The sequence below is a fragment of the Lemur catta genome, chromosome 8, assembly GCF_020740605.2.
Source record: "Lemur catta isolate mLemCat1 chromosome 8, mLemCat1.pri, whole genome shotgun sequence".
Lineage (NCBI taxonomy): Eukaryota > Metazoa > Chordata > Mammalia > Primates > Lemuridae > Lemur > Lemur catta.
Genome location: NC_059135.1, coordinates 40326825 through 40354778, shown reverse-complemented (window position 1 = coordinate 40354778; position 27954 = coordinate 40326825). Strand labels below are relative to the sequence as shown.

The 27954-nt window shown below is 36.2% G+C and overlaps 1 protein-coding gene across 1 annotated transcript in view; it reads right to left on the bottom strand.

Annotated features, from left to right (window-relative positions):
* COL5A2 (collagen type V alpha 2 chain) overlaps positions 1–27610 on the bottom strand; it is a 149741-nt gene extending 122131 nt beyond the window's left edge. Inside the window, exon 1 of the mRNA XM_045559859.1 lies at positions 27109–27610. Within this exon, the coding sequence (XP_045415815.1) occupies positions 27109–27202 (94 nt within the window). The 5' untranslated portion in view covers positions 27203–27610. The remainder of the gene's footprint in view (positions 1–27108) is intronic.
* Positions 27611–27954: the final 344 nt, after the last annotated feature.

The following is a 27954-nucleotide window of genomic DNA, read 5'->3' as shown; positions in this document are numbered from 1 at the left end:
CTGTGATACGAAAAAAATCTGAATTGTACCTCTATGATGTTTCTTCAGAGAATTTAGGATGGCAAAGGGCACAGACAGCTAATGTAAGCTGAATTGGCAGGAAAGCCGACACACAATGGAGCTCAATTCAAAATACAGACTTCAAAAGCTTCCCCAGCAAATTCACAGTGGAACACAGCCAGGTGTCCAGGTGTGGCATGAGCTATTTCCCTACAGAGATCTCTTCCTGTTATCCAGGCTCCCGTTGCTCCGCCCCTTGGGAAAATAGTTGGAGCATGAATTAGGTTTTTAGGTTCCAATTCCTGCAGAGGAGGGCTTTTTGGAAGAGCCTGGCTTTTTCTGGCACAGGACCATGCTTAGCACAGAGATTGGAAAAATTTCTTTTTCAGAGAGGAGCTGGGGTGGAGAGCATTGTAAAGAGAAAAGAGAAAATCAAAATGATTTAGAAATGAAGGTCAAAGATCTCACCAAGACATGGAGGCAGATGGGGAATTTTATTTATCTTGAACTGCTTGGAACTGGTTGACTGGTTTAGGATGTTAATTAATAGTCTGAATTTTAAAATCAACACATAGGTTAAAAAATTATTGGAAGAAAAGAAGCACTGCAGATATTCAGTGTGTAAACAGAAATATTCGATCAAGGATGGATTTTTATTTTTGTATTTTCTTTACTTTTTAGAAAATGATCCCTGATTTGTAGGTAGAATACATGGTTGCCTCTGTGATTCTATTCCAAGAGCTCACAAAAAGTTGACCTGGCGTAAAATATCTAGTCTGTGAGTCTGTCCACATTACACTCCATTCTCAGATGTCTTCTGAAAATGTGTTTTTTCTTACTGGACAGAAACATAGTGGTCATTCTGGAGGTTGGTTGGAGCTAGTCAGATGGAAGAAGAAACCCATGTGTGCAATACACGCCACATACATTAATTTGATTCTCACAACAGCCCTGCAGCAACGACATTATAGCCTCTGTTCTACAGACGAAGAAACGGAACAACTTAAAGGTAAGTAACTCAGTCAAGACCACTCTGGTAATAAATAATGAACTCAGGATTTGAAGACAAATCTGCTTGACTCCAATCATGCATGTTTCACTAACTCCATAATATCTAACAAACATTAACCAGGAAGAGTTTCCCTGATTAACATATTAACATCAATAGTTACAGGAAAGATAATGAAGAAGGGACAAGAAGGGGTAAGTAGGGTGCACAGCAGCAATAAGCTTGGGTGTGCACCCTGGTACAGAGGCAGACTTCCTTTCACTACATGTAATTACTAGGGCTTCAGAGTTTCCTCTCTTAGCTCAACTATCTCCCCTGTATCCATACTCTCTAGGTTCTGCTTGCCTTGCTTTCCACGTGCCTGATCCCTCTTACATCAATGCTTCACATCCCTTCTGGTTGTTCTGGCAACACGTGTTTCATTTTTTCTGTAGCAGTTGCCAAAACAAGCATTTGAACATCTGGAAATCATCCTTCGTCACTTTCACTGGTAAGATGCAATTGCCTTCAAAAGTAGTTCCCATATAGACCCCCTAACATTCCATTTTACCTTTGAGTAACAACTTTCTAATATTCCTTGGTTACGGAAAAATGCAACACACTGACTGCAAACTGTGGCAATTTCTATCACGTTAATAACAACATATTTTATGAGTCAGGGTTGTGGTATCCTGATGTAATACATTTTAAAAGGAAAAAATTAAAACAAATGATGAGGCAAACAGAAACACACAAACACACACACACATACACACATACACACACCCCTAAACACAACTCTCTGTATTCCTTAAAGAAGATAATGATACCAGAATCTTTATTTTCAATTCTCTAAGACATGACAGTTGAAAGTCAATATCATTAATATAAACTATAAAACAACAATGAAAAAATGTATCACAGCAATAACAACAAAAAAATATATACTATTAAGATAAAGTTCTAGTTCAAGCCTTTTTGGTAAGACTTAGCAAAGTTTAATAAATATGCTGCTCATTAACTAGGGGATTTATAATTCATGACTCCTACTTTCTGCTTATTCCGCTGATATGATGTATGTTGATGCCAGAGTTGAATCAGTTTCACAAAATGACCAGGCAAATGTCTCTGCTACTCCTGGACAAGTGGGCAGCCCCCTGTGTAGCAGCAGCTTGCAGTTCTCCTCTTCTCTGACCTTCCTTAGCACATTGCAAAATGGCAGTTTAATTTTCCACCTATACAATCAATGGCCTCTGAAGCCATCAAAATGAACCATAATTTTTAAAAGGAAAATTATGCCAGACTGTGAGTTCCATGTGCTTAGCATCTCTGTCATATATACTTTTGTATATATTTTGCCTGGCATAAAACTTGACACAAAATGAGGCTGTCAGTAAATATTTGATGCATGAATAAACAAATGAGTGGTTATGAGTACCTTAAAACATAGTAATCATCATGCCCTTAAAGTACTCTGGGAGACTTTAAAATGCCCTATATCACACTTGTCTGTTTTATCTGTTTTCTAGCATGTATTGCTCTACATTTTGTTCCTCTGGCCTTTCACCTGCCTGATTCCTTCTTCTCACTCAGATCTTCACACAAAGTGAATCTGCTATGTGTAAAGTGTGCCACTCTCCAGAATAGCACTGTCTAAGACCAGTTTCTGTGTTGATAGAAATGTTCTGTTCTCTGCACTGTCCAATACAGTAGTCACTAGCCACACTAGCAGCACTCAGATTTTAATTAATTTAAATTTAAATAGCTGCATGTGGTTAGTGAATATTATATTGAACAGCATGGTTTCAGAATCCTACTCTGTTTTAATTCCTTTATGGCACTTATTATCTGAAATCATCTCTTTTTAAATACATACATATATATATTGTTCACTTCTTGTATTATTCCCTGCATTAGTTTCTGATTGCTGCCAAACAAACGCCCCAAACCTAGTGGCTTAAAACAGCAAACATTTATTATCTTACAATTCTGGGGGTCAGAAGTCTAAAATGGGTTTCACTGCGATAAAATCAAAGTGTCAACAGGGCCGCGCCCCTTCTGGAGGCCCGAGCAGACAATCTATTCCTTTGTCTTTTCCAGCTTTGAGAGGCTACCTGCTTTCCTGTGATCATGGCCCCTTCTTTATTTTTTAAAATCAGAAAAGTAGCATCTTCAAATCTCACTCTCTGGATCTGATGCCTGCTTTTGTTGTCACATCTGCCCCCTTTTTTCCCTTGTAAGGACACTTGTGATTACACTGGGTTTAGCCAGTTAATCCAGGACAATCTCCCTATTTTAAAATCAGTTAGTTGATCAGTAGCCATAAGGTCATCTGCAAACTTAATTCCCCTTTTCCATATAAGGGAAGATAGCCACAGGTTACAGAGATTAGAGCATGGGCATTTATTTTTGGAAGGACTATTATTTTTCATTCACAGCCTAGAGGAGAATTCAGGTTTCATGTGTGCAGAGACTTGCTCGTTACTGTATCCTTAGAGCCTGAATTGTGTCTGTCACATGGCACTCAATAAATAAATATTTGTTGAATAAATGAATTTTAAAATTCCTTTTTAGGGAAGCAATTTTTGACTATGTAGGCTGATGTTTACAAAATTTTAAAAAATAAGAGAATATAAAATTATAATTCATATTGCATTTGAAAACAAACCAACATATTAAATTCTTCTTTTCAATATATTGTTCTTTCATAAGCCCTCGTCAAGACTTGAAAGTTTGAAATACGCTGAATTTTTTATGTATATTGATGGTCTTGTCCTCATAAATTAATTTAAAAAGAGTTTGATTATCCTGCTTTGTTGCAAGAATTGGACCAAGGAGACATAGACTTACATAGGCAGAATATTATCACACATTGATACTTTAATACAAAAAATTAATGTTACTTTTGCATACCCCAAAATATATATTAACATCTCTCAACTATGTTTTTGTGCTGAATAGTTAAGTCTGTTATCTAAGAATAAATTTCATTAAACTCACAGTGTAAAATCACATTATTTTCTGAAACTTCCAAAATAGCTAGCACAAAATCCAGTATTAATTCACACTAGGGAATATAATAAGCATATGGTCTATTAAGTTACTCTAATAATTTGCAATAAAATAGTGGAAATATGACTAAATACCAGTTGTCATGGCAGCTGAAAAATAATATCTGGTAACAAAATGGAAACTTCAGTCTAGGCAACTGTTAATAGAACTATGTAATAGTTCTAACTACCTGTCTGATATATTTTTACCCATCTCTACAATAGACAGCACTCAGGCTATATTGAAGCAAGTAGTTAAATATTCTGCATAGTTTAATAAAATTTTCAACTGTGATATACATGCCTTATATGTGATATATAATATATATGATGTCTATATATATGACACACACACATATATATATCTATATCACAGGGCACAGCAAAGTGTTCTAAGTGAGCTTTGTGAGATATATGAAGCCCCACATACAAATTATGCTAAAACTATTAGATCGCATTAAAAGTGAAAGGTATATAAATTCACATTCTTTTTTTTTTTTTGAAAAACGTTCAAATTTTACTAGAGAAAACTTTTATAAACAAGGTAGACCTAAGGTCATAATTGGCATGTCATTTAGGATAGCAGTCCCCAATCTTTTTTGCATCAGGGACTGATTTCATGGAAGACAATTTTTCCAAGGAAGGGGGCAGGGGGGATGGTTTTGGGATGATTCACGTGCATTATGTTTATTATGCACTTTATTTTTATTATTATTACATTGTAATATATAAAAAATAATTTTTTATTTATTTTTACTTCAGGATATTGTGAGGGTACAACCATTTTGGTTGCATTTTATGTCTTTGCCTTACCTAAGTGAGGATTAGAGGCATGCCCTTCCCCTCTACAATGCTCCATTAGTTATGAGTTTACCCCCTCAACCCCCTAATCCCTGGAGAATATTACTACCATGTGAGCACCATAATGTTGATCAGTCAGTGCCAATTTGATGGCGAGTACATTCAGAGCCTATTCCGATCTTGTGATACCTCACTTCGGATAATGGGCTAAAGCTCAATCCAGGAAAATATAAGAGGTGCTAGCTCACTGTCGTTTCTTATAATTGAGTAATATTCCATTGTATACATATACTAAATTTTAATGATCCACTCATGAATTGACGGGCACTTGGGTTGTTTCCACATCCTTCCAATGGTGAATTGTGCTGCCATAAATATTCAGGTGCAGATGTCTTTATTATAGAATGTCTTTTGCTCTTTTGGGTAGATGCCTAATACTGCTATTGCTGGTTCACTTTCTTTTTTTAATGTGTTTTTTCCAAGTGTATTAAAGCATGTACAACTAGTAACATAACACATCTGGAATTTTAACCCCAAAAAAGGGCAAAAACCAAAACAATGGTACAGAAGAATCTAAAATATTCATTGAGTTAACAGAGCATGCTAAGGACATTTAAATAAAGAGGTCTACAAAGAGCAAGAATAAAATTTCATCACATATCTTCAACAACAATTATAATACAAATACATGATTCTGTATCTTCTAGAGGAGATGATATTTACACTGCTTTGCAAACTGGACTGGACAAAGTAGACTACATGGAATTCTAATCCAGACTATTGTCTACTTCAAAGTGTTTTTCACACATACCAGTAAAAGGGGGATTGGAATGTAATGTGCTTTGAATAATAAAAATAAAATGTGGACTAATTCTTCAGTAGAACTAAATGTTTTGTGGTGTTCTTATTTGAAATAAAATTTTGCCAAGGTTTTGGTCAAAATTCCCTACTTCCTCTGGTATGTTCTGGTTTGAAGAAACAATTTAATATTTTTACCATAAATGAAATCACTGGAATAATAAACTACACTATTTTAAATCTGATATTAGTTGTACATATATCATTTGTTCTGGACCTGAATAGGAAATAATGTTTTTGTAGCAACTAAATTTTTAAAACATTCTAATTCTATACATCTGGTTCTCTCTCTCTAGATAGACTATGAGTTCAATGAAAGTAGAAACTGTGTCTTATATACTGTGGTATCCCTACAGCCAAGCACTATACCTGTAACATAGTACATATCCAATAAATATTTGTTGAATTTTAATTATAGACTCACCATTTTTAGGTAATCACCTAGTAATTAGTAGCTGAGTTACTGAGAATCATCACAGTAAAACCTGAGGAAACATACAATGACTAACTCCATGGTAGTGAGTTTATTGAGTAATTTATGGAGGTTTATGTTTTTTATGGTAACAACAAATACTATTATCACATGTAGATTAAATATCATTAGGCCAAGAATTTTATGTAATTCTTTATTGAATCCACTGATCACTACTTTTGTAGTGATCTAGTCCTCTACTTTTGTACTAGCACTACAAACATTTTCTAGAACTAAAAAATATTAACAGAGTACAAACAACAATAGACCATATTCATTATTTAATATCCAAAAGGTCCCTGTGGTTAGAAAACAATATAAAAGTAAAAGAAATTAGCTGAGTAGAATTTAAGTCAAATATATGACCTAAATGGCTACTTATGAAATTAGTTCAGAAATCATTATATTAGAATATATAAGAGATCCAATCTCTGGAAATTTTACTTTGGTTTTTAACTATATGGACAGCTACTCTCTCAAAGCTTATTAGAAAACTCCACATTTCCATCTCCAGTACCTTTTCTTCATCATTCTTCCTTAGATTTTTGTAATGCAGGCACCATTGATCTCTTCTAAGTAGACTTCTTATGGCTTCTACGACATTGTATTCTCCTGTCTGCTTCCTCTATGAAATCTCCACTCATTTCCTAACAACTCCAGCTAAATTTCCCCTTTCCTGAAGTGACTCTAGGCTTCTTCCCAAAAGTTTAACACCTTTTTGTTCATTACTTATATATCCTATTTCTTCACCTAGTTATTTCAAGTGTTCATTTTGCAACTAAACTGGGAAATTCCCAAGGTCAGGAACTAAGGATTCTACTTCCAAATTTATTACTAAATATATAGGTTGAGTACACCACAGCACTTGGCTTGGTACACAGAAGCCAAACAAATATTTGTTATTAGCAGATTGATTATAAATGGATAGCATTCACACAAATTGGTAAAACATTTCTGCAAGCGATTGAATTTTTAAATCATTTATAACTACCTTTATGGAATCTTGAGCAAATGTGTTGATCAAGTATGTTACTACAGGAGGAAGAAAACTATTTTCTTAGCAAATAAACAATTTCACTAGAGATCCTCCTGCTGAAAATGTTTGGTTCAGATGTCTGGCCTTTGCTCAAGCTGGTCTACACGCACGTTGTTAGTTATTGGTTCTCTTTACAAAAATCTATAGCTAGTTGTATCTCTCAAACTGGGACACTAAGTACCACCATTTCTAATTCTTCTTTCTAATTCCAATGTCTAACATGGCACTTAGAATCCAGGTATTCAGAAAGCACTCAATAAATGGTCAATGATTGTTTCATTAATCAGACAATAAGAAGATGGAAAGCTTAATAATTAGGAGAATCTCACTAAATGCTAAACAAGCATTTTTTTTTTCCTGAAAGTCATTGTTGCTTTTGCACTGTCACACAGCCTTTGATGGCATTTGTTTTCATTTCTAAGCAGACGCCAGCTACAAGGCTGCTGATTTTATTACACGTCAATATTTTAGTTGGGTAAATTAAAAGTAGCATGGTTATTTCCTCCTCACTACAGCTCTTCATGCATCTCAGCAACTTTCAGGGTTAAAAAAAAATCTTAAAAGAAAAAAATCTAAGCTCCTACAACATTGAATCCTACTTTTCCTAATTATTGTCTGCCACATATTTGGTCTCACTGAAGTCTCTAAGAATACAGCACTAAACACAAATGGTTTACACATAGTGTGGAGTGTTCTTGGTGGCTAAAATTGTCTTCCTGATTTTCTTTTCTCCTCTCTATAAGATACAATTGAAAGAGTCCTGGAATGGGAGCCAGAAAACCCAAGTTCCAGATTTCTGTCCAGCATTCTCTGTCTCATTTATCTCTTGTGAGTCTCCTCATCTTGTAAATTCCTCATCTGTAATCTAAGGTTCTTATAATATGTATATCAAATAAATGAATATACTTTGTGAATTGTACAATCTCACTTACATATAGTGTGATATTATTATTTATAGAGGCATAAAACTCTAAAAATAAATATCAACAGAGTATATATAGACCAGTAGCCAGCACAGAAAACCTAGCTTTGCCTCTGAGAAGCAAATCTCTTTTCTTTTTCTTTTTCTTTTTTTTTTTTTTTTTTTTGAGAGAGAGTCTCGCTCTGTTGCCCGGGCTAGAGTGAGTGCCGTGGCATCAGCATAGCTCATAGCAACCTCAAACTCCTGGGCTTAAGCGATCCTACTGCCTCAGCCTCCCGAGTAGCTGGGACTACAGGCATGCACCACCATGCTCAGCTAATTTTTTTTCTATATATATTTTTAGTTGGCCAGATAATTTGTTTCTATTTTTAGTAGAGAAGGGGTCTCGCTCTTGCTCAGGGTGGTCTCAAACTCCTGACCTCGAGCGATCCGCCCGCCTCAGCCTCCCAGAGTGCTAGGATTACAGGCGTGAGCCACTGCGCCCAGCCGCAAATCTCTTTTTACTGTAGTGACTTGGTAACACCCAACATTTTACAGAGGGAGTTAGGGACTCATGGAAGGTTGAAGCTGACTTTATCTAAAAGAACAGCTCATTTCCCAGTAGAAAAAGAAAACATTATGTATCATAATGCAAGAGCATTCTGAGCAACTATTTGACTATTTAATCAACACTCCCAATAAAAAAAAATGATTTACTGATAATCTTCACATCATGTTAGAACAGAGCAATAGGGTAAAACAGTTGGTCTTGAAAGATATCCGGGTATACATAATTACATTTAATTGATGCATTAAAATAAATGAAGCAATAAAAATAATTGATGCACTCAGGCATAGACTACTGCAACCTCCCACTCCCACCCCTGATTGTCCAAAATATCACTCTCACCTGTAACTATGTCTGCATCTTTGCCTCTGTGCATCTAATATCAAAGATTCAATATCCAATCTCCTCCATGAGGCTAACCCCTCTAACTTTACACCCAACATTGCGCCTTTTTATATCTCAATCATTATCCACTCTTTCTTTCCGTATCTTCAACATCTTCTCCGTGGGGCTCTTTGCTGAAGCCTATTGACATCCTTCTCTGCCATCTGAAAACAAAATAAAATAAAAAACCTCACTCGACTCTACATCTTGTCCTATATCTCTCCTTCCCTTCACGACTCACCATCTTAATGAATAGGAGGAGGAAAAACAATGGTCTATATCTGCTGTCTTTACTACTACTAAATACGGAGCTTATACATAATTAATAAATTGCCCAAAAAAATCAAAACTGTAATAATAAATAAGATCTTCCTACCTTCCATTCTATGCTCCAAAACATTAAAGTATTTGTAATTTTCTGCAAAACAATGCTAATTAATATTTCTGAGAATTTCTTCACATTTTTTTCTTATCTAGCCATCCTCCTATTCTCCCCCTGTCTCATTTCTACTGGTTACTGCACATCTGTCATTATGTTTTGGGTCCATCTCCTGCAGGAACTAACCCATGCTCTCAAAGGTGGGTTGGCTGCTCCTTCTATACCATTCTTTTTCATTATATTTAGTACACTGTGTTATAGTTATCTATTCCTCTCATTATGGCCTCCTTTTAATAGTGTGTTAATTATCTTTGTGTCCTTACAGCTTGCCTGGAATCACTATAAACAAAATAGGTAATATATAAAGTTAACTTTTGGTTCCATTTAGTAGCCAATTACGGTACTTTGATGTATGTATTTTAATAAAGCTTAGACAGAAAGGCACTAAATACAGATAACCTATACATAAAAGTTGGTTCCATGTTTTTTAAGTTTGTTGCTACATATATAAAAACTTAGGCAAGGTCGAGCAATGTAATTAGGCAACCATATGACAATTAACAGAGAGAAAGCACCTGATCTTGAAAGCACCTGATCAAGATAAAAGAAACATTTTTCTTGAAATATCAGTCATAAACATTTATTGAGTAGCTACTATATGTATAGCACCAGATCTACATCTGACTTTTTAGTTTTGAGAGATGGAATTTACCATCAAGGAGCATAAGATATAAATAAAAGATCAATTTATAATGAATGAGACTAAAACAATGGAAAATGCGTAAAAGGATCTATTAGGTGATAAGTGTGTTATTGCACGAGGAAGTGCTATAGTTTAAAGAAAAGAGAGAAAAGATGTCTGGGATACCCAAAAAGCTTTCAAAGAGGAGGCACATCAGACTTGATTGATGACTTCAAGGATTTAGATGTGAAGGAGAGGATGGAATACAGATAAAAGAAATAGTAGAGTTAATGCAGACGAATGACTCTGCTCAGGATTGCCCTACGCTGAGTTCCTATGCCAGCCCTGAGTTCCTATCCCAGCCCTGAGTTCCTATCCCAGCCCTCCACCTCTCAGCAGTATGTGGTAGGGAAGTCTCCTAGCGTGTCCCTAGTATTCTTTGTCCACCTCTGCCACAGCACTGACTGCTAAGTATTATCCTTCTTTTATTCATCACATCTGCACTAGACGACTAACTCCTTGGGAGCAAGAATTAAATATTTGTTGCTGTATCAACCAGTAAAGTATCTGATAAACAGTAGGTACTCAGAAGATGTTTACCAAATTATTAATAAATGAAAGTAAACTGCCTCATAGGTTGTTTTGTGGGGATATACTCTTCGGAGAGTAGAGAAGAGCAGGATGAAATCACCATCATTTGAGATCAGAGTGTCATTTTGTTTCATAAAAAGTCAAAATTTTCAGAATTATCCAAAGCAAATTCTAATGTCACTGATACACTTTAATAATAAAGGCTTTTGAGGATAGAATGGATTTATATTCTCCAAAGTAGTAAATTATTGTCAAGTGCTTTAAGATGACAAAGTATATGTCACTTGTTGAAGAGTACATTAAACTAGAACCTGACAGTTTTCTCCCACTGGAATCTCTGACTTAAACACAGATGTGATATTTGCGAGTAAATTATTGTTTTTTTTTAAATCTCATCAGATTTTTAATCTGAATGTTTCATGCACTCAAATTAAGCACACACACTTCTTGTAAAGACATACAAAAGAGGTTGATTTCTGTCCAGGATGTCTGGGAATGAAATTCTAGCAGGACTTGGGAAGATAAATGTTTACAGGATCCAGTCAGCAGTAGTGGAGGAGGGAAATGGGGGGAAAAACACAAAAATGGAGTCTTGCTTTCCCCAAAGATGGAGGACAAGCAACATGTTCCCAGAAAAGTTCTGTGCTTAAGAAAGGCCAATGGAATAAATCAAACCTTCTAAATACCCAGACCAAACACTTACATATCACCCAACAAATATTATTGCAAAGGAAAATAAGAAATCAAGAAGAGGCATAAAATAAGGAATTAAGAACAAATATAATAATTCCTCAGATAAAAGCTCATAAACATTTACTATTACTAATAATAATATTTTTTCCTCTCCTCTCCGCCCTTCCCCACCCTCCATCTGTCCCTCTCCTCCTTCTCCTTCTTATTCTGGATGAAATAGCAGTTTAGTAGATTCAAGACAAATCCATCAGCTGTAGGGGCCAGAAGGCATGCCACCGAACTCTGACACCCCATCCCACCAGAAAACATTTAGAGAACACAGAGGCTGTGGTTGTAATAGTGTGACACAACACATGATACATTTACAGATTTTCCTCTCTAATTCGAAAGTTCAAAGTTAATCTGAAATCTACAAAATTGATATCAGATTATTTAGAATTTTTTCACAATCATCTCCTTTAACAATAGTGTCTATAAATTTTGTTGTAGACCCATTCACTGAAAAACAAATCATTTTACAAAATTATAAATTGTAGTTAAAGAAATAACTATAAACCTGGATCAAAACTTCAAATCCTACTTTTACAGTACAGAAATATATTACCCATGGAGATTATGTGCGATGCCTCATCTACTAAAATGTGTACATGAGATTTTCCACAGTAGTGTAGCACAAATATGACTTAAGTTAAATACCCTTATGTAAATACTCTGTAGTCATACACTTTCAAAGCAGACAGTGGCCCTGAATAATAGATCACAGGTTTTACAATGGAGGAAACTGAGGCCCAGAGAATTTAAGTCACTTCCACAAAATCACCAAGTTAGTCCGTTGCAGAGCTGCAATTAGAATGCCGATTTCCTGTGTCTTGTTCCAGTTTTAATTTAGAAGCTTTTCTTTAAAATTATTTCAACAATTCATTCATGAAAGAAAGTAACAGTCTATTTAGTTGAAGCCCTCATCTCTTTAACTGCATGTTTCTCTCTGCACAAGTAGAGAGTCTTAAAATACACCGGAAAGTAGACAGGCCTGAGAGATGATGGAACCTTTTTCTAAACATTTGGCTCCGATTGCTGTGGATATTTGTCACCAGTTTAAACTTCTAGCTCCAAGTCACCTTCTGACCCAGGGAAAAGGAATACCATGCCACAAACAGGCCTTTAGAGACTCACTTTGATTTTGAGACAGGCTTCCTGATGAGAAATGAATAAAGAAAAAGTAGTAATAATAGTGATTCATCCTTCTGCCAGGAGGCTACATTTTTGCTTGTAGAAAGACTACAGTCCAGTTGTATTAGAAAAATCATGTTTTGTTTTTTCATCTATTCTGTTTATCCTCAAGTCAAGTCCTCTATTCTTATTTTTTCCTGTTTAATTCCTATTTAGGGGCTTTGGGAAGTGTTGTAAATAGTTATATAAGCAAGCTATTTTACTTTTCAAAATTCAAGAATTTCAAATTTTGAAAAAAAACTTTTATTTCTATGAAGAGTTTAATATTCCTTTGGATTACTATCTTATCATTTACTTAAAAGAATAATTTTATTTTGCATTTAGCTAACTGTTCATCACAGTAAAGGCATGCTAAAATAGTAATGCTATGGGGCTTTATAGCTGTCAGAGAATTGCCACAGATATTATGAACTATTTTTTTTAGAACCTGTAAGGTAGAAAAATACAAAGTATTACCCTTGTTTTGTAAATGAGAGATTTAAGCCCCTAACATTATATTTATAAGGAATTTATAAGGAAAGAGTCAAGACTTTATTCCAGTCCTCTGACTCAGGGCCAGCACTCTCCGAACTCTATTGCCATGTTGAGTTAGTAGAAGTTGAGTGCGTTCAAAGGGCTGCTTTCTCCTCATTGACTGCTCAGGCAAGGTGCATGCCATCCCTCAAAGAAACATTGCCCCAGGGCTCAAATAAGTCTATCATGACATCATTAAAATATCAGGAAAGTAAGCAGATGTTTTATGTGTTGAGCAGAGTTCCACTTTTCTCAAACAACTCCACCTGAGCCAAATATGCAAACAATTGCCAAAATCTTTATATTCGGAAAAAAAAGAATTAAATTAAATGAGTGTATGTACCACCAAATTTGTGAAATGCATTCTCATACCAAAGTATATATACTTTCTAGATTTTTGCTAGTTTGTTTTTCCTGACTTGCTTTGTGAATAATCAAGAGCTGGGCACACACCTGGACCAAGAGAAAGACATGAGAATTTTATTATTGTCATTTCAAATCTCCCAATTATACTTTTCCCCCACCCCCGGCTTGTCCTCCCCAGTTTTGCCTCAGGTGCCTAAGATTCAGGGTTCCCCTAGCCTTCCTCTTATCAAACCTAGCAACAGGGAATGGTGTGATAAAAGTTATTTCAGTTACAGAAGAAACAATCTGTAATGAACCAATCAGGGAATCCATCCTAAAACTACTAATAATATCCACATTTCTTCAGGCCCATAAAATGCCAAGCATTTTAATTTAACCCCTCAATATGCAGATGAGAAACGGAATCTCAAAGATCAGTAACTTGCTCGAGGTCACAAGGTTATTTAGCAAGGGGCAAATTCAGGACTCAAAGGTTAGACTCCAAAGACTCTTCCTTTCTTAGCTACTTACTGAAAGTAAATGGAAAAGAAGTTGTAAATGTAGGAATTGCTAACTATAAAAAACTCTAAATATAGAAAATGGTAATAGTTGGGAACTCTAGGGAAGTTCCCAGAATCAAAAAAATCTCACTGCTGTGTCAATGTCCTACTCCTACTGCCTATAGGAGTAGGACAGTATGTATACTGTTAGCCAAAAATTGACAGTATTTATACTGTTAGCACAAAATAACAGATATATAGGGTGGGTGCTGTGGCTTATGCCTATAATCCTAGCACTTTGGGAGGCCAAGGTAGGAGAATCGCTTGAGCCCAGGAGTTTGAGACCAGCCTGGGCACCAGCAAGACCCTGTCTCTACAGAAAACAGAAAAATTAACCAGGCATGGTGGCATGTGCCTGTAGTCACAGCTAATTGGGAGGCAGGAGGATCACTTTAGCCCAGGAGTTTGAGGCTGCAGTGAGCTATGATGACACCACTGCACTCTAGCCTGGGCAACACAGTGAGACCTTGTCTTTAAAAAAAAAAAAAATATATATATATATATATATACACACACACACACACACACACACACACACACACACACATACACACACATACACACACATAGGTAGTATTGTGATAGTTTATTAATCCTAAATTTACTATGTTTTAGGAAGACAGGGTAAAAATATAGAAAAGTCATAGAACAAAAATTAAGAGATGTCACATACTTCCCCCAATTTTTTGAAACCATCTATAAATTCCACAGGACACCATATGGGTATGGTCATACCAAATTGGCATGGAGCCTTACATTTTACCGTATTTCACTGAGGCTATCTGAGTCAGCTACCAGTTGGCATCACTCGCATACATACTTTCAGAGAATCCTTCTTCCCACGCACTTAATGGTTTCCATACCCTCTGCCGTCTTCCACATCCTGCTGATTGCCACAGAGGCAGAAGGTTCTACCCAAGTGTGACTTAAAACCTGCTACTGAAGATTTTTAGAGAGAAAAGACAGGTTTTTATTTTTAAATCCTCTAAGGCAGGAAAGGGAAGACATGAAGGCAGGGAAGTATTCTGAAATGGCTCCAGGGAATTTTGTCATTTTGCAAAGCATCTCTTTGAAATTCAGTTGGCCATGTTCAGTCACTTTGGGCATAGATTATGTGGCAATCTTAGGATTCCATCCTGAAGAAACTCAAAAGTCCTCTTCAGAAAGTGGTAATCTGGTGGGCAAAGTTCTGTTTTGATTATACCAGGAAAAGTTCAGTGTCTTTCAGAATAGACTGGTAGTGATTCTAACGTTTTGACTGTGGAACCCTCTGTGAACAAGCAGAGTGTCTACGGCAGCTGGATTTTATCCTAAGAGAGAGTGTGGGACACAGAGTCCATCTGGGACATTGGGATTTTAACCCAGAGCCAGTACGTCAGTTGATTCTCATGGTCCAAGAATATTGAGAAAAAGATCTTAAAATGTAAATTACCATATAATGAACTTGCATTACAAGGGAGTAATACTATTACATCTGTGCACTAGGACAATAATCACAGAGGTATGTGGAGCGTATCAGTTTCCTATTGTGTAGGAAAGAAGAGGATGCCAAATAGGTTCATTTTGATCAAAGGTCCGTTAGAAGGAAAAGTCTATAACTTGAAGGAGAATTTGGGGAAGTGGCATCCAGATGACCTGCAGTGTGAGACCCTGGAAAGGCAAGGGTGGCCTCAGAATTCTGAATGCCTTTCCTTCAAACAGAAAGGAGGCTGAAATCATATTTCTCTAAAAACTTAATTAAAATAAATCATCTATTTCAAAATTGTTTCCTTATAGCTCTTGCTCCTAGGACTTTAGCAACATTGCACCCAAGGAAGCACAAAGGTATGGGAAGCTCAGGTGAGCTATATGTTTAATAAGTTTATGAAACATACGTATTTATATAATGAACATACTAAAATTATCATAACACATACTAATTTAGTTTTATTTTGTCAAGCTCCATATACCCAAAGACAAACACCCACCATGGAACTTGAAGTGCATTCATGAATTTCTCTCTACAGAACTAATTCTGTTTCAATTTAGTCTCATCCTTTACATAAATGAATACCATTCCCAACTCCCATTTTTTTTTTATTAAAACAAAACAAACAGATTCTGAGTATATAATAAAATCTTCCTGGGATAATGAGCACTCCTTTGGTCCAGGGGTCTATGAGTTAGTTCTAAGCAAAATTTAGTTCAGGTATACTATGTTTCAGGCAGAAAAATAAAGCCCACAAATAAAAAACATGCTTAATTTAATCAACAGAGGGCAAGCTTTAAGGGGAGGTAGGGAAAGATTGGAGAAAGAAATGAGATTTTTTTTTTTTTTTACAAATACCTAGAAAGACATAGGCTTTCACCTTAAGGCTTGAATACAAGTTCCCTGATAGAATTTTCAGTCATTCCTCATTCAGCAGCCTCAAGCCTTTTTTTAACCAGTACAAACTCACATTAAAAAAAATTTTATATAAGAATTTCTCCCTTGCCTTGGAATTGCGTGTGCCCTCTGCCCTCTCAAAGAAAGTTGAAACCTCAGAGGTTTTGTGTTTGTAGCCAAAGATCAGAAAACTAGAAACTTCCCTGCAGTTTGTCTTCCAATGGTAGTCAGTTAACCTCACTGTCCACCAGTTCACCCCATGAGAAAGTCTAGCTAGAAATTCATCACTAACATGAGAGACATGATGCCCTGAATTAAACTATAACTTTCCACTTCTTCAATATAAATCTCCGGAAAGAACGAGAAAGAATAGGCTTAAAAGTACTTTCAAACTAGCAAAAATTAATCTGAGAGGTTCTTTTACCCCAGGAGAAGACAAGCATATAACTGCTATGTAAGATAGATGAAAATATTAAATCTCCACAAATATAAATAAACTGTATTTGCTATGGGAACTCTCCATATTTTCAGAATTCCATAACAAAAAATCTAAAGGTGATGGGCACAGAACAACCATACTGAATATCAAATATTTAATTAAAGAATTTTATAGCTACAAATTATCTGGTAAAATTCTACCTGCATCTAAGTTGAACCTATCAGTTTTTTTTTTTTTAATTTGAAAAACTGAGAAGAAAGAAAAGTGCAGCAAAGTAAGAAAAGTGTGAGTATGAATAATGTGCCCATCTTCCACACCAGTTTCTGCTCTCTGGAGAAGATTTCACAAGAATCCCCTGGGAATGAAGGAAGTGAGGGAAATTAACAGCCTTGGAAAATGAAGAGGCTTGCTGCACAGTCTGGGAAAAGACGGTCATCCCCACTACCGTATCCAAATAGTCCTGGGAGCTGTCTTGTAAATCCCTGTGCAGTGAAGCAATTCCTCTCATTCCAAATGCAACCCAGAGAAACACAGAGTGGAAAATAAGCTACTAATGTTTAATAGAGACTTTTATGACTATCATATTTTCATAAAATAAATTCTGAAACAGACAGGGCTGGTGGACAGACATGAGGTGGCACTGGGGCATGGAGTGGGCCGTACGTGGCTTACTCACCCGCGGGGAACCACCACAGAGCTCTAAGCGTGTGTGGGGGTGTGAGACAGGAAAGGGGCCCTGATACTTCAAATCATAGGGCCATTAGAAAGTCTCCAGTGGGAAAAGGCTATTGTTTTTACTTTCTTTTGTTGTTTTGTTCAGCAGTAAACCTACAAAAGGGGACAATACAATATAGCCCTTTTATTTGAACAGCAAAATTTTTAAGTGGGCTTAAAAGAGCTTATTAATAATATATAAATAAAATTATTGCTGTGCTGCCAAAATGACCATAGTAGAAAAGTAGATAAAATTTACATTTTAAATTTTATACTAGACTTAATTTCTTTATTTCTCTATAACATCTAACATCTTGGTTACCATAATCACCCAATAGGCATTTGTTATTTTTGTTATTAGCATTAAATAGCAATGTACTAATAATACCACCTACTATTTAATAAGCTCCTCTTATTTGCTGGGAGTCATGCTAAAATGTAGATGGTTTATATACATTATAGTATTCATAACAATTATTTGAGATAAATATTACTATTCTAATTTTATAGATGAAAAAACTAAGACAGGGAAATACAGAAAATTGCCCAAATATATGCAAATATAATTTGCAAAACCTAGACTTGAATTCACTTCGCTCAATACTTGAATGAATGAATGATGGGAAAGATTTTTTTTAGATTTTCACAAATAGTATTCAGTTGGCTTATGTGCATGGATGTACCTAATACATAAAAAGAATTTATGGCATGGCCCCTATCTCCCAAGAAATTTACACTTGAAGCACTTAGAGAAGATACATTGAAAGGAAAGCTGATATTTATTGTTGATAAGAATTTCCTAATTTCTGAGCAGATATAAGAATTGAAACAGAACTTGAAGGAAAATGCTAACAGGCAGAGAGAAGGTAAAGGAAGAGGCATAGAAGTAGCTAAATCACAAAAATTAGATGTGGGAACAGTTAAGAAGTTAGATCTGACCTGAGAAAGAATGTTTTATGGTGTGCAGCAATCCATAGTGTTAAGTAACAATAATAGAAATAATAGTAGTTGTTTATTAATAGACAGAATGGAGAAGACCATGAGTAGCCTTACACACCATCTGGATAATTTTGGCATTGTTAGGTTTTTGTTTGCTTTTTTTTTAAAAAAAAAAAGAAGACACACAAAGTTTAGGTCAATATAATGTGCTAAATATTATGCAATAGTCAATGGCAAGTTGACTGGAGAGTGACATGATGAAAATAGGACGTAGGAAGACTAATGTGGCAGGAATATGTAAAATGAATTCATGGGAAAAAAAGCATTCTCAATGTTATATATATAGCTCATGCATGAGAGAGGTGTAGTGAGGGCTGTGAGATGGCAAAAGAGAAGCCGTTGTCTCAACTGATGAGACAATGTGAGTTCTGAGTGGATTGTGGACAGTAGAGGAGTATAGATGTTAAAAAAGGGAAAAGTGTGTATGTGTGTATGTGTGTGTGTGTGTTGGGGGGTGGGAGTTACAAGCAATTCTTTGAGGCAGAGAATGACAGTTGATGTGCCTAAGATTCTATAAATGGGCCAGACCAGGACGGTCTTGTATGCCATGCTAAGAAGCTTGTGCTTCATTCTTTCTTCAAGTTATGGGAGCCAATGGAAGCTTTTAAGGAAAGTAAAAACATGATTACATTGTAGTTCTATATGACACTGGCAACAAAGGATCTGTTTATGTGTGCATGGTAAGTGAACACAGGGGAGGGAAGGGGATGAATTCAGATGCCATTGCAGCCATCCAGGGATAGATCATGAGTGCCTGAACTGGGGCATTTGCAGTAGAGATGGAAAAGAGATATATTTGGGAAATATTTAGCAGGTAAAATGGTGGAACTTAGTGACCAATTGGAATTTTGCTGAGTGACTGATTGAATGACCAGGTCGAATGATGCTGCCATTGACTGACATAAGAAGGACTACATAAGGAAAACGACCCAGTCTTGGAGGGAAGATAATGAGTGGAGTTTTGGATGCATTGAACTTGAAGGGGTTCTGGGCCACCCAGCGGGTAGCTGGATATACACCTCTGAAGTTCATATTAAAGATCAGGGTTGGAAAGAGAGATTTGAGAGTTATCGATATTTAGTTGTTATGCAAAACACTTATTCCTAGATGGCCTAGGAAGTGAATATGCAGACATAATCAGTGAACTAAATCCTATGAGAATAAAAAAGTGTTAAGGGAGAAAAGAGGAGAAGAAGTCCATAAATGGAGCTGAGAGGGAAAAGGCAGGGAGGTGGAGGAAGCACCTTCAGAGAGTAGAATGTCAGGAAAGCTAGAGTGGTTAATGGTATCAAATAAAGGAAAAAGGACTGATAAAATGAAGTGAAAGGGGCCTATTGGAACGTCAAGCATTGTAATCCTCATCTTACTAGACCAGCTTAAGTGGAACGGAGAGGCCAGGTGAGGGTAGGGGAGGCAGAGACAGAAAACTAAACTGCTCCTTTGGAACAGCTGGGCTACGAATAAAGACAGGGTGGGAGCTAGACACAGGCCTGGGAGAGACTGGGACTTGTTTATAGGCTAAGGAAAAAGAGCAGACAAAAAGGAAGTGGTTGAAGTTATAGAAAAGAAGTTCCCCCAAGGAGATGGAGAACAAATAAAATACAGGAGAACAAATCCAGAAAGTGCTTCAAAAAGTTGATGAAAGTAAAATAATACCACAAAGGCTTGTATCTGCGATGACTGAAACAGATTTTAATATCACTTTCTGTGTCTCATTTAAGTACTCTAAAATTACCTTTAGGTAAATTTCCCAAATAATCCTCCTGGAAGTCCCATGACAGGAGTGTATACTATTTCCCCAGTATTTCAGATGGGGACACAAAGGTGCAGTGAGGTTAAAGGACTCTCTGCAGGTTGCAAAACTGCTAAATACAGCAAAGAGCAGAACCCAAGTGTTCTCTCACATGAAGGCTTGGGCCAACACTTACTATACTTGTTATGCTATACAGACTGTAACAAGGCTTTGATGCTTATGTTGCAAGCAATGTTTCAACCAAGAATATAGTTTGCTGTCATCTTAAAGCTGAATTCACAATTCTGGCTGAACAGACACCCCGAGGAATTAAAAAAAAAAAAAACCTGTGAGACTTGCCTTCTTCCCAAATCTAAACTTAAAAAAAATGGCATGTAAATATTTTTGAGTTTGAACATTGTACCAGAAGGCTATGGAGACAAAGTTCCATTGACTTATTAATATTAATTTATTAATATTGTTAACATTACAGCTTTCTCTCTAGGAGGCAAGATTTGTAATTTCCCTGATATACTTACGGTTCCTTAGAGCAATGGTCCCAAAACTTTTTGGCACCAGGGACTGGTTTCATGGGAGACAGTTTTTCCATGGACCGGGGCGGGGGGATGGTTTCCAGGATGATTCAAGCGCATTTCATTTGTGGTGCAATCTCTGCTAATGATAATCTGTATTTGCAGCCGCTTCCTGGCATGAGCATCACCTCCTCAGCTCCACCTCAGATTATGAGGCATTAGATTCTCATAAGAAGTGTGCAACCCAGATCCCTCGCATGTGCAGTTTACAGTACAGTTCATGCTCCTATGAGAGTCCAATGCCCCCACCGATATGACAGGAGGCGGAGCTTATGCAGTGATGTGAGCAATGGGGAGCAGCCATAAATACACATGAATCTTCGCTCCGCTTTCCCACCTGCCGCTCATCTCCTGCTGTGAGGCCTGGCTCCTAACAGGCCATGGACCAGTCCTGATTGGAGGCCCAGGGGTTGGGGACCACAGCCTTAGAGAACATATTCAGTATAAGATGGAACCATCTTGATTTCTTTTGAAGGATTTATTTTTAAACGTATCAATAAAACAAAATAAAAACCCTAAGGTTGCCAATATGGTCACATCTTTAAGGCAAATTTTTTTTTTAGGATACACTGGTCCCCCATACAAATGCTAAGAGTAGACAGTTAAATAATGAATATGGCAACTCTTCAGTCTTCCATAAAATTTAGGTAATTTATGTATGAAATTATGTGGAAATAAATTTAAAGGAAAACCAAATTATCAGCATCTTCTTAATAATTTCATTCTGACTCAAAACAATGTTTTCAAGCTGTCACTTTTACAGTTATAGGAAAAGCTCAAAGACCTCATACTTAATAGTAAATTGATAATGTCTAATTTAATAACTTTAATGAACCTTCCAGTATCATGGATATAAATCATAGGAAATAATAAATCAAATAATACCATGTTATTTAACTCTAGGATATATTTGTCTTATATAAACTTGTGCAACTTGCCCAACTTAATACTACAGATCAACTAATAATTAACAGTTCTGGTCTTTTCCTCCTACCTTTACTATATCTCTCATATATAAATATAAGGGTTTCAGTGTTGTGATCTCAGAGCAAAAAACATCAGATCAAAAAGTTCAAACATACTATGAATGCCATGTAAGGCCAGGTGATGATGCATGAACCTAGAGCACTCTTCAACCTGAAGCAAATTCTATAATTAAAAATCATTCTATGGCCATGGATTAGCATAATTCCAATCTTCTAAGCCCCAGCTTCTAAAAACAAAGCTTCCTCTTTCTGCTTTGCCTCACATTTTGCATTAGGTGCATGTCTAGAATGATGAACACATTGAATTTCAGGCCTGTGGTGACAGTTCTAAAAGTATGAAGAGCAAGAATAAGAGAAAGGAGAAATTGAAAGTGAAAAACATATATTCACTTGGAAATACATTTGAATAACATGTGTCCTTTGCATAGTAGAATGATTCACCTAACCCACCATGAGGAGGATCAGGGCCTTGAGTTATTTTTCTGGAAATGATGGTGAATTTGTCATGGTTTATCAATAAACTTTAACTAGGCAGCCTTATAAGTAAAATGAATAACTAGAATAGCAAGTCATTACCAAAAGTCTCAGTGTGTAGCCTTGGAACATAAAAGCCAACTGGTCCACATCAAGATCAAAAGATCAAAAAAGTGCAAGTCAAAGACTGCAAGTCAAAGATTTAGTACATTGGTTCACCAATGTGAATTAGAGTCACTGAAAGAGCTTTGAAAATACATAGATTCCCAGACCCCATCCAAACCTACCAAATCAGGGTATTTGGAAAGGAGAGGAGCATAGAATCTATATTAGTAACAAGATCCCAGGTGACTCTTTATGCAGTCATCTCAGTACTGATCTGTGGGTTGCTTACCAACTACCCTATGGAATCACGGTCAAAGTATACAGTGTGTTAGCCAATGGAAAGAATTCACTAAATCTATCAATCTACCAATCTATTAATACATAAGTGGAGAGGGATCTACTCTTCAAACTAAAGCATCAATTTAGTTTGGATAAAAGTTACAGATAACTTCTAAATTTATCTGAAAAGAATTAGATTAAGAAGTAAATAAAACGAAGCCTAATATTTAAGTGCCATCCAGTGTGCTTGGCTTTGTAGTCTACTCAGAAATGAACAATAATCAGCATAAATCTGGTCACACACCTATATTCTGTCCACTGAAACCATAAGATCTAGTCTACTAAAAAACAGTAGCTGACATGTATACTCACTGTGGTAGGGACTGCAGTTGCCTTCTTTATATCCTTCATAGAACTCTATTTAGTAGAGTATATTGCCAATGCCACCCAGCTAAAGTCCATTTCCTAGCTGCCCTTGCAGCTTTGTATGACCATATGACTAAATTCTGGCCAACCAGAAGTAAGTTTAAATGTTACGAAGACTTAAAAGTCTTCATGGGGATGGGGGGAGCTCACAGCCTTTGTCTCCTGTCCTCTATCCACATGCCTAGAAAGTACATGTAATGGCTGGAGCTCTAGCAGCCATTTAGGGCCATAAAATCAAAGACCATACCCTAGGGATAAGGGAGTAGAGAGCTAGAAAAAGCCTGAGTCTCTGATGACACTGTGGAGCCAATATGCTAGCCTTTCACTGCCTACTTAAAACCTTTCTTTACATAAGGAAAAAAGAAGGCTTTTTTATTTGTTTGTTTGTTTAAACTACTGCATTCTGCTATATGCACTTGGACCTAAACACAAACACCCACTAAAAAGAAAAGTCTGCATATTCTACATGATCTAAAGTATCTATTTCAATAGCAGTGAGTTTAAAACTATGAGTGAACAAGTATCTTAAGCTATGTATTTATACTGTGTACCTCCTTTAAAATGATTCCATTCAAGGACTGCTGAGTGTTAAGCATCTGCTTCTTTGTATTTGTATTTTAACAATGAGATAAATGGAAGACATAACGTAATAAAAATGAAAGAGACCATGATATAGAATGAACTGTGAGACCCTCATCTCTTAGTAATCAGAAGTTGGCTTAGGTCCAGGACATCAGTGTAAAGTTACAACAGGAGGACTGCAAACTTACAGTCCATAAGCCACATTTGGCACGCAGATATATTTTAATTGGCTTATGCAATACCTCTGAAAACATTAATTTTGAATACCTTAAAGCAGGCATGCATCTTCAGTTCCCCACAGGCCTCCTCATCCCCTGTTGATGTAGAAACACTCGCTTGCTTCACTTGTTTATGTTACCTACCTGGCCTCTGAAAGCACTGAAGTTTACAGTTTCTGGAAATAAAATGGTACATTTTGGCCCCTTCCCTTCTCTCCTTTGCTCATCTGGTGTTGAATACAATGATTGATACCAAATATTATTTTGTAAAATTAAGTATGCCTACTTCCAATAACAAGAATGTATATAGTTTACTAGATGTTAGAGTTTTATTTAGGAATATAAAATAAACTGTAAATTCTCTAGTATTTTCTCTACAAAAAACAAATGTGGACTATTTCAAAGACACACACATATTGACCCCCCCCAACACACACAAATTCTTGACAAGCTGGTTTTGTCATCTTAATTCCCTGATTATTGTTATTTTATACTTTCAACTAAAGTTAGCCCAGTTCCCAAACTTTCTCCTTTCAGTTTCTTATCAATGCAAAAAAAATCAGATAAGTTCTTACAATTTAGTGAGGCGTAGTATTGATTCTGGCCTCAAATGCCTAAAACTTTATTTATTTACATTTATCGTATCATTCTTACCTATTTCTATCAGGCAGACTCACTGTGTTTATATTTTACATTTCTGGTAAATAACCAAAGTCAAATAGAAGAAAAATATACCTTGAAGTCATAAACAGAAAGAAAAAATAAAAGCTTGTAAATATGCACTTACATGCAATAGTAGGTCTCTACATTTCCAAAGGAAAATATTTGTACACAAAGTAAATACCACAATATGGAACTTAGTTACAACTAAATTTTGAAAAATGTATTTGCTTTGCATGTGTGCCTTAGATATTTATTTAATTTAAAGCATTTACCTAAGCTTACTTTTTCCCAAACTCAAAATTACATGGAGTTTCTAAATTCTGACACTTTCATTAAGCTTGTGACATGCCTGAACAGGGGAAATAAAGTATTGCCAAGTATCCATACAATATCAACTTAAATCAAAATATGCATGGTAAGTAAATATAGTACACATTAAGTAGCTCTAAATATATTGGATCTTTTCATTCTTTTCTGTGTTATCTTTAATTAGGGCCATAACTACTTTCTTTTGCTATTGAATATTATCACATATATTCTCTTAGGCTGAGTAAAAAAATAGAGGAATTTATTTTTTACAATACATGTGCAAGCAATCACACATTCTCTATAAAATCTGATGTTTGGAATTCCGGTTTCTGTGCTGTTTGGTTATCCTGAGGGGACTGGAGTTGGTTTGGAGTTGGGGACTTTTTTTTACACCTAGCACAGCATTCCTCACATTTATGTAAATTATTATTAAGGAAAATTAAACTCCGGTCATTTTTCAAAAACATCTACAGAGTAATTAAAACTATTTGGAAAAGTCTTTTAATATATGGCCTATTTCATGTATTTCATAACAGAGTCCTTTCATTTATTCACATAGTCAATTATTTCAGAGTAAGTTATTAATTTTAACATAAATTAATTTAATATAAATTAACAAAGATAACTGTATTAAAATTTTCAATTGAAGTTGGTTGTTTGGTGGGGGAAGGGAGTAAACTGTTCATTTTATAATCAGATTTTCTGTATCTATTGTAATTTTTCTGTATTTTTCTACCCTTTTCTAACTTCTACTTCGTATTCAATTATCTTTCCCACCCTTCCAAACAACACATGCTTTTCACTATGACAAAGAAACTCAAGTTTTTAACCTTATATAAATTGCCTCATTTTTTAAAACATAAAAAGTTCCAGGATTTAGAAAGTGCCCCCTCTATGGGACTCCTGATAGATTGTTGGGTATTCATGTCCAGATTCTTATTTTTACTCTTTAAAAGTTTTTAGGACTAGTGATCTCTAGAATAATTTTATGAACACCTTTAGAGTAAAAATACACAGAAGCAGAAATCTATAGTAAATGTATGTATATATACACATATGTATATATGTATGTGTGTGTGTATATGTGAAAGTAACAGAAAAGGTTAATGAATGTGCAATGTTTTAAAAGCTTGAGTTTGATGTTAAATAGTTATGAAAATCTATAATGGCCCATTATAAAAGAGCATATGTCTGTATTTGCGATTGTAACCCTCAAGAGTAAGGATTTAATAATCAGTGGCATCAGTTTAAATATTTTCTTATATTCTATAATAGCCATGCATTTTTGCTTAGCCATACCATATAACCCAACTCTAATATATGCAAATTGCATAGGAAAAAAATTTGGTAACCAGGCAAGATTTGTCTTTAAAAAAACAAAAAAACAAAACAAAACAAAAAAACTTGTGTTAAGGGATAATGGCCATACAATTACTCCATACCAAATAAATTATATATAAGGCATGCTGATTTCCTGCCTTCCGCCATCCAACCAGGAACCACCACTGTCCTCTTAACCAAGTCAGTAGGGTGGGAAAATACCACTGTTTAAGAAATCTGGCTTCTATCAGCCTCTGTCATGGAGAAATAAACGAGACTGCTTCTCAGTAAGCAAAAGTGACTTTAAGATCACAAATGAAAATGGTGAAGAAGCATAAGTCTGAAAAGAGAAAAGAATGAGGAGCCAAAGACAAAGAAAAGTCAGAGCTATCAGAGTTGCTGCAGAGGTTTTTCTAAACAAAGAATTTTATGAAGCAGCTGAAGTTCAGTACAAAAAAGACTCCACCCTACCCAGCTTCTGCCGAGACTTTTCCTTGCTCTGAAAACTCCAGCCTACAGAACAGAATTCCTGACTAAAATGCCTTTAGTGCTCCGTTTTAAGCACTCTTCTTTTCTTTTAAACTTCCCACTCTCAGAGTCAGGCAAAAAGGACTTATCTTAGGCTTTCCCAGAAATATTTAGCAGTGTACTCTTTCCAACGGCAGATATAGAAGCTCCGGATTTACAAACATCCCGATTGTCTTCCAAGCCGTTTCCCAGGTGCAAATCTGTCAGCCCCCTTCTCAAACTTCAAACCAGAACCTCCTCTTCAAGCTCTTCCTGGGGCTTAACATTCCACCTATTTCCCAAACCGTGCAATAAACACCACAAGCAAAGCAAACGGCAAACTCACCATCCTCGCCTTCTTCCTGGGCTTTTATTGAGACAAATTGCCCTAATAAAACAGTAAGAATGAGGAGAGGTCTTGCTTCTACCCAGTTTGCCATCACGTCTAAATATTAGACATGTGGGTCCTCCTGGGAATAAAAGTAGATTCTAAGGTTATTGTAGCACCATGAAGTCAGCTGTGGGCTCTTCTTTCAGCACCAGCCCCAGGGCTGCCTCTGCAAACCCCCTTTTTCAGCACCAGCTCCAGCACAGTCTGTGAAAACTTTTTTCAAGCGATGCAGCTTTAAATAGGAAGAATGCTGCCTCCACTTCTTTTCCTGCCCCTTTTCAGCTTGTTCAGGCTCATAACCATCCAGTGTCTGCCAAGCAACGGTCTGATTGATGGTAAACAACCAAATCAGAACACGCGCCTCTGTGCCTGAACTTTCCCTACTTCATTTATGTTTAAAGCACGGATGGGGCTTAATAACAGAAACAAACTTTTATTTCTCTTTCTTTTTATTTTTGTTAAGAAAGCCTGTTAGAAAGAAAGAGTCCTATTCTCCCCTCCCTAACCCTTCCCCCAGACACACTCCTTAACTTTTCCCCTATAAGCTGAAAAAGACATTAGGGAGGAAATGCAGCCTTTTAGCCTAGTTTTTGGCATTTAGATAATTCAAGACTCTCTTCTCCACCTTAAACCTTTAAACGATAACATTTTAACCCTTTCTTTTGCCTAAATAGGAAATATTCTTGTCCCCTCTGGGACTCTGGTTTTCTCCCCCTCCCCCACCCCCCACCCCAATACTCTATAAGGGAAGTATTAGAACTAGAACGTTGCCCAGGTAAAGTCCAGGTGAGAAAACTATTT